General features: G+C 32.2%; 1 protein-coding gene across 6 annotated transcripts in view; it reads left to right on the top strand.

Annotated features, from left to right (window-relative positions):
• The window catches only part of Trpgamma (Transient receptor potential cation channel gamma), an 83,336-nt gene that overhangs the window by 61,423 nt on the left and 13,117 nt on the right, over positions 1-8,796 (top strand). For all 6 annotated transcript variants that reach the window (XM_070294799.1, XM_070294803.1, XM_070294802.1 and 3 more), the window contains 4 exons: positions 628-758; positions 2,511-2,745; positions 3,731-3,879; positions 5,159-5,354. In XM_070294799.1, the coding sequence (XP_070150900.1) occupies positions 628-758; positions 2,511-2,745; positions 3,731-3,879; positions 5,159-5,354 (711 nt within the window). The remainder of the gene's footprint in view (positions 1-627; positions 759-2,510; positions 2,746-3,730; positions 3,880-5,158; positions 5,355-8,796) is intronic.

Here is an 8,796-nt window from a genome sequence, read left to right as displayed (position 1 = left end):
GCAATTGATCTTCAGACCGATTGCATTTCATCTCGTTAACTATCATTGCATGCGGACGCATTTGGCCCTAACTAAATTCTGCATGCAGTTTGCACGTGAACGGAAATCGCGTAGCGAGCGTTGAATTGCGCACGGTCATTACAATAATGATGAAAAGCAGAATAAGAGAGAGATGCTTAGATGCGACGAAATACATACGTAATGCACGAGTCGCAACAACGGTGCGATGCGCTAAATAAAGGAAAGCGAAAACATTCGGAGCAGGCGAGAACTTTTAAAGAACATTATATAAAGGTACATAACAAGAGAGAAAATACGACCGACTCTTTACGTTTTACGTTTGATTGTAATTATTATGGAAATTATATTTTTAGAAACGCCATATATTGTATATAGAAGAATATTTTTCTCAGCAACATTCACATTTGAATTGAAGTAATTAAACAATCTGTCGGAATGCCGTTAATAAACTTTGTGAGATCTCAGAGGAACGTTATTAATTTCCAAGATTATAAATATACTGCCAGCTAATATCCAATATAGTATTTACATCATACACCTATTATTAGATATATATTCCGATCTATGTAAGAAAAAATTATTATTAAGTTACTATCACGTTTATAGAGACACAGCATACACGGCATGATGGAGGAAGAGAACGTGGTGCGACCTCATCAGGAAATGGCCACCCTGTCGCTTCAGGAGAAGAAATATCTTCTTGCCGTCGAGCGCGGAGACGTGGCTTCCGTTAGAAGGCGAGTTGAAATTTATGATTAAACATTTATGAATTCCGTTGATCTTTTTATACTATAAAAATCATATAAAGAACGCGAATGTATCTCTCGTTTAATTTAATATATTTTAGCACTCGTCATCATTCAATGTCAATGCGCGGATGCACTATGAAATTCTCATAACGCGATATTATTTAAATAAATATTTGTTCATTTTTTAAGAGTTTGAGAATATTTCTGTATATATATATATATATATACCTCGTAAACAAAACGAAATTTATCAGCATAAATAAATAAGCTCTCTACGTAAACAAAAATTTGACATTCCAAAGTAAAAAAATTTGATTACATATATATTGTATATAATCAAATATCAATATGTATATATATATATATATATATCAGATAAGAGAAAAGATGAGAAAGAAATGGAGAAAAATTTTTTTACTCCATAATGTCAAGTATTGTATTTGTTTATGTGAGAGAGCTTATTTATTTGCGTTGTTAAATTTCGTTTTGTTTACGAGGTATACACGTGTAGCCTCGATTCTTGCGACATTCGCATCTTTCCAACCCTTTCTGAATTAAGCATACGGTTATTATTCTCGTTATCTTAATTGTGGACACGTGCATATATATGTACACGTGCCGGTAAAAATAGATAACTGCATTGAGCAAAAAAACTTATCTCGTGCGAAATCCAGCGAGGAAATGAAACTTCTTGCGTACAAAAAAAAAAAAAAGGAACATGCGCGCAAACTCTAATGGCAATAAACTTTTTCGGTGACGTTAAATGTTACAATCGCTCGAAAACTTTATTCCACTAACAGTCTTTAAAGTGCAATAAGTCTTAGTTCATAGTTTATAACGTTAATTTGATTTTAACACGTGTGTTCGATAAAAATATGTATAATCAACTATAAGACATAATTATATTGTAATTCGATGTAATCTATAGAGTTTCTACTTATTTTTTCTAGATTTATATTTAATAAATTTCAATTTATAACTTTAGTTAAATGCTTATTCCTTAATATTGTTGCGAAGTACAATTTATTACGTGCTATTTTTCTCAAATATACATGAATAAATTTTCACTAGTTGTGACAAAGAACCTCTTGAATCTCTTAGGAAGTTTACTCGCATGATTATGAAAATGTCAGAAATTTTCTCTTTATGTGACGTAATTGTAATTGATTATGATCTATGATTAACTTCTCATTCTCGTAAAATTCCTCGTGTGTAACTTAGCATTTAATATCGTTATACGATTCTATGTGAATGACTTATATGTTCGATTTGAAAGTATGCGAATCAATCTGAAAAAATAGGTTTTTCTAAATTTTCACAAAATTATATTGAAAATTTATTTAGATTTATACATCAAAAATATCAGATATTTTTTGTTTTTGTTATAAATTTTTTGAATGATTTGAAATAAATTTTTTTACCGGAAATATCGAGGTGGAAATTAAAAAGATCTTTATCAAACTAAGTTTCGAAAAAGAGAATAAAACAAGATTATATTTTTCGGACATTTTTAATTAAAAAAAAAAAAAATATTAACTCGAATTGTACTCGTAAAGTTAAATATTGTTGAAAATTGGAATGACAACCGCATCTTTAATTTAAACAAATATATCTTTAAGTTGGTCACGCAAATGTTGCAGTAAAAAGAACATTCAGTTTTTGAAATTCTTGTAAATATGTGTGTCTACAAATATTAAACGGCAATTCATCAATCTTCCGAATACTCTTCTGTCATTGTAGAATGCTCCAAAAAGCCCATGATGCCGAAGTTAACATCAATTGCGTGGATCCTCTCGGGCGATCGGCCCTACTCATGGCGATCGATAATGAAAATCTGGAGATGGTGGAGCTTTTAATAGAGCACAAGGTCGATACCAAGGATGCGCTCCTTCACGCTATCTCCGAAGAATTCGTTGAAGCAGTGGAGGTCCTTTTGGAGCATGAAGAAAGCCTTCATAGGAACGGCGAGCCACATGTAAGTCTTAAAATGCTTGTTTTTTAGACATGAATATGATTTTGAAAAAAAAAAAATAATAATAATTTATCTTAATAGGTTTTTTATTTTTAACTTTAGTCAACAAATTATTCTTTACATATAAATTATCTTGATTTCTCCCGTTTCTTTTTGCTATTTATTTGATCCAATTTGATTTGAATAATAAAATTGTATCACTCTCAATGCATTTTTTAATATAAATGTCGTATATATAAATAAAATATGTAGAGCCTAAAAATTAATTAGATTGTAAATTAGTTACCCGGTTCGGTCTACAAGCGGTTTTTCTGTACTTTATTCCGCCGTCAATTGGTTTTCCTGTCGGCCATAAAGACGATTCCGTCAAGCAAACAACTGAAAAGCTATTCGGGGAAGCAAAGAAAGAAACAGGTAACTTGGGGAAACGAAAACGAATTGCAAAAGGAAAAAGTAGAAGAATGCGAAATTTCGAATAAAACTTTAATCGGCTTTAATAAGAAATCAGCTTAGACAGAACTTCTCGATAGAATGATATTCGAAAGCGTCGAACGAATTCATTATATGGTGGAGAATTGGTTTCCCGTGAAGAAAAGTCTACCGCCCGTGGCGATGACTGGTTAAGCCGATTACGCTGGTACAATGGCAGTGCGACTTCACATCATGAGAGATTATTTGTCAATTGTCTGCCTGAGACAAAATGTCTCCTCATTTAATCGTATTACTTTATTACTTCCCTGTCAAGATAGAGAATTATTACGATGACTCATGTTATTTTATTACGCTAAAAAGGGATTAATTTTCAAATCTATTACACTCGACAAACAGGGTATAACTGCAAAAAGAAAATTTATAATTAAAACAATTTAAAACAATTTGTCAATAATAATTTTAAACCAATAAAACTAAATGAAAATTCTACTCGCGAAAGAATATCGATATATAATGAACTTTTATGAAAGTAATTACTTGCGATTTAATCCTTTAGAGTTGGGAGGCATTACCTCCTGATACAGCCACGTTTACGCCCGACATTACACCGCTGATCTTATCGGCCCATAGGGACAACTACGAAATCATAAAGATCCTTCTAGATCGTGGATCCACTCTGCCGATGCCACACGATGTTCGCTGTGGGTAAGATACTTCAAAAGTTTATCGACCACTTTTATCACAAGTAAGACAATGATATATGAAATTGAACGCAATTCACAGGACAATCGTGCGTAAAGAAAATTATTGCTCAAATATAAATCATAAAATAAAATATTTTCTTTTATAGAATTTCATACAATAAACATTTACACATAATAAAAGATTCAAATCATTCTTTTAGTATTGTAACTTTATTGATATACGCCGTTTTAAACTAGAAGATAATTCTAATAAAGAATAGAGAGAGAAAAAACGAAACTTTGTATATAAATATAATTGACATAAATATTAAAAATTTGAATATAATTACATGATATGTAATATAAATATAATTACGTGATATATATTATACTTATATGGGATATTTTCTTGAAAAAAAAAGGAAATGAATCCTCAAAATGAAATGACCATTAATTACTCTCTCTCTCTCTCTCTCTCTCTCTCTCTCTCTCTCTCTCTCTCTGCAAGTGTTTTAGTATGTAGTCATCGATCTAAGTAAGAACGCTCTTTTTAGGAATAATTAATACTCCCGACCGGTTTACCGTCTTATCCCTTTGTGCCAACGCGACAAAAGCTAATTAAATTAGGCTAAGCGTACATGAGCGCCACGTTACTATCATTGTCACTGTCCAAGAGAAAATTTAATCTACGATAATAACATTACATTATATTAAGTTCATAAATCCTTTGTCTCATATCTTGCATTGGAATCATAAAAAACTATCCGAATTCTTTATTGATATACCTTACGCATAAGTGGAAGATAAACATTTTATTACACCGTTGTATTAATATTACATGAAAAAATATCATGTGTTTATATTTAGAGTATAAAAATAGTAACAATATTTTTCATATACACGAGTTTAAAAAGGTGCCATTCGTCGCGTAAAAGCAGAGTACATTTCACTTTCTTCATTTATAGTATAGCTTTTATTCGAAAATGGCACTTCTCCGCGTTCGAGACTTATGCGAAAAACGTTATTTAAAATTGTTCGGCGTATTCGTCTCGTAGATAAAAATAAAACGCTTCTTAATAAAAAGTTCTAGATTAGTAACTAACTTTTTCTCGATTCAAATTAGATCTCTCGTCGCGTAACGATCGAGATGTTGATAAAAGAGACTACAGTTGTCCTAAAAGATGATATAACGTCATGAGACACGCTCTCGCCTTGGGAAATATTGGAGATACGCTCACACCGAGTGATCCACCGAGCTGTTTTCACTTCGGTTTGTCGTTGCCATTTGTTATTTATGCTAGATGCGACGAATGCGTGACATCAAGAATGGAGGATTCCCTGAGGCATTCGAGAAGCCGAATAAATGCTTATCGGGCGTTGGCATCGCCGTCCTTGATAGCACTATCGTCTAAGGATCCCATCCTGACTGCCTTTGAGCTCTCTTGGGAACTTCGACGACTCTCGTTCTTGGAGCACGAATTCAAGACGGAGTATCAGGTAAAGAATGGATCGTTTTTTTTTTTTTTTTTTTTTTTTTTTTTTTTTTTCAAATAACGTAGTTTGTCATATTGGATCGTTGCAATAGATGGAAATAAAAGTTTCAGCTTTATGGAATGCTCTTAAATAAAATAAATGTTACTTGATAAATGTTATGCGCTATATGACTCTTTCGCAAAAGAACAACTGTTGCGAAGTGTTGACAATTTTTCATAATGCAACAAACTTATAAAAGATTAAAAATTTTGAAAAACCTTTTTTTCCAATTTTTCAATATGATATGATTAATTCACGCAAAGACAATACGCGAATATATGAAATATAAAAACAATGAATAGATTATCTTGGATGTAGCAGAGGAAGAGGGCTGACATAAATTTAAACTTTTGATGCAATTTGAAATTGTATATTATATAACTTGCGCGAAATGTTATAAATGTAATGACGAAATGTCACAATCTCTTCAAACGATTCGTTTTCGCTTTTCATGCGAATTAAGACGAACTGGTTTCTTTTCCGACGAAGTTTCCTTCTTGCGCAATGCAGTATCTCATTTATCTCGAAAAACAAATTTATCTCGCGGTAAGGCACTTCAGCAATTAATACGTGTTTTCATTAATATAGCGGTCATGTAGATGTACGTTTGCACGGCGCGTTTTCCCTCTCGTTCCTCAAGCTTAGGTAAAGCGCGTTCCTCAAGCTCTATGTTAGTCTCTATCTTTTTTATCTCTCTCTCTCTCCACTTAAGCGGCGACAGTTTAACTATTCGCCGCACTCAAGTAACTTTTGATTTATATGCGCATTAAGTTGCGCTCCCCAGCAGCGACCGAAGCAGTAACGCGTTACTATCGAGCACTTTTATAGTTTTCTTATCACGCCTCTTGTTTTCTTCTTTAGCCTCGTCAATATCCCGTTTTTTTCCTTGACCCTTCTTAAACCTTTTCAACATCATCATTTGTCTCGTATCTCTTTGTTCTTTATTCCACTCATTTTTTTCTCTCGGGAGTACCGTATTTTTGTTCCCCGTTGTTATATTTCTCCCATCTTTCAAGTGTCAATTGTGGGAAACAGCTCGATGAAGACGATTTTAAGGACAAAATAAGTAGGGTTTGATAAATTGCTCAGCAATCCTTCTCAATCCTTTTCTCATTCAATTTTATGTTTTATCCTTATCTTTTTTCTTATTTTCGAAAAAATATAATCTTATTCGTAAGCTTTTACTCATCTTTAAGACATAATAACTCGAACTGATACTTTAATCTTTCATGTAATATTTATGCATAACAAAACATCTTCTTCCCCTTCTCGCCCATCACAGAAAAGATATTGAGAGATACGTTAAATATCGTGCATTGTCTGATGCGAGTAACTTCGCATCCCGCGAAATAACTTCAGTTTACGACATCGTTGAGATTGAAGATTAGCAACTTGAGCTTATAGAGTGCAATTTGAGGTAACAGTGGTCTTTTTCAGATAAACCATATGCAGGGTTGGGAAAGTTACTTTATAAAAGTAACTCGTTACCGTTACCGTTATTTTTTCTAAAAAGTAACTCGTTACCGTTACTCGTTACCAATTTTAAAAAGTAACTCGTTACCGTTACAGTTACTAAAAAGTAACGAGTCGTTACAATTTCCGTTACTTTCTTTACAATACAAACTAATAAATTATTTTGCATAAGAAAAACTTTTAAAAAATTGTAAGCAAGATTTCATTCAAGGTTTATTACAAAATAAATGATTAAATTTTATCGAAATTCTTTATTAATTTTTAATAAAATTTGTTGCTCCATAGTATCATCATTTAAATGCCCTCTTTGTGGTGTTAATATAGAGCCACCGATGCTAAACATTCTTTCTACAGATGCACTGCTTGGTAGAGCTGTATTATATTTAATAAAAAGTTTTTTAAGTTTTGGATAGTCGTTTAACATTTCTATATTACAATTATTTGATTTTAAAAACCGTTGCAATTCTTCTTGTTCAGATTCATTTTGTACCGGTTTTTGCTCAAAAATGAAAAAAATCATCGTGATCGTCAGATTTTCCAGCTTTTGGAGAATTTTCAGTTGATCGGATTCCCAATAAATCCTCCAAGTAATTTTCAGCACGTTTTCTTTTTTCTCCGGTTAACCAGTTTAACTTAAATTTTGGATGTAAACATGCTGCTATTATTAATTCTTTTGTTTCAAATATTGTAAGAAATCTAAAATCGAATATAGTAAATTAAGCGACATTGTTTGTTTTATTGAAATTAATACTTTTGAATCAATAGTTTAAAATAAAATAATATTTTTCAATTAAATCCTTATTTAAAATTAAATAACATATGTATTAATCAAATTAATAAGTTACCTTTTATTTAAACCTTGCTGAATAGCTTCAACTAATGAATGGCAATCTATAAGGTCAGATTTATTGAGATTTTCTAATTTTCGTTGCAAGGTACTTAGAACTGGTAGTAAATGAGAGCTCTGCTTTTCCGAAAAGATAAAGCTCTCATTGGATATCACGCGTCGCGTCATCGCACTGGTCTGCAAGAGCCATAAGTTGATCAATCACATTCAAGCATTTTTACAACATAATAAGAATGCTAATTGGTCGATTTGCTTACGGCTTTACGGTTAAGATAAGAATTTTATCACGCACAATAGCAAGAATAATATCTTAAATAAATCAAAAAATTTGAAAAAAAGTAACGATAAAAGTAACTGTTAAATTCGTTACTCGTTACCGAAAAATGTAACAAAGTTACTTTTTCCGTTACAAATAAAATTTGTAACGCCATTACCGTTACAGTTACCGAAAAAAAGTAACTGTAACGGTAACGGCGTTACAAGTAACGCGTTACTTCCCAACCCTGACCATATGTAACCTCGCAATAACATTATTTGCTCGTCTATCCTTCAGCTATTCTATTTTTATATTACATTTTTTTATTTATAACAAATAACAATCTAAGACAACTTGAGTTATTCTCGAAAAAGGAATTTTTTTGAATGACGTTGAATAAAAAGAAAAATATAGTATTTTATGTTTAAAACTGAAATGAAATACTTTGACAGACAAATTCTTGTTGTGTCAAACAATGTATCGCATTTGTTCGACGATCAATAAACAATTAATAAAAATAGATTACAATCATAGATTATGATTTCTCTATGCCGTTTTATTAAGCGAAAAAAACTTCCTACGGAGATTCTTGATTTCGTTCGCCAGCTAACAATGCGAGTACGTGACGAGAATCCGATTGGACTCGGGGCAAGATTGGCGAGCGATTAGGATAGGATCTCGAATGCTTATTGACCTTGCGGGAAGCTTGAAAGTTCGATCAGCTTGACTTTGTCGAGCGTGAGAATTCCTTCGCGACTTGTAATTTCTGACACACGAGACACAGAGATTTGGCCGAATTTCCTTTCAAAATATCGAGGAATTATGTTTGA

Source organism: Polyergus mexicanus, unplaced genomic scaffold, assembly GCF_030449975.1.
Source record: "Polyergus mexicanus isolate NDT 795.1 unplaced genomic scaffold, iyPolMexi1.0 SCAF_4, whole genome shotgun sequence".
Classification (NCBI taxonomy): Eukaryota; Metazoa; Arthropoda; class Insecta; order Hymenoptera; family Formicidae; genus Polyergus; species Polyergus mexicanus.
The sequence above is the reverse complement of the archived record's forward strand: the minus strand, read 5'-3'. Positions and strand labels throughout refer to the sequence as shown.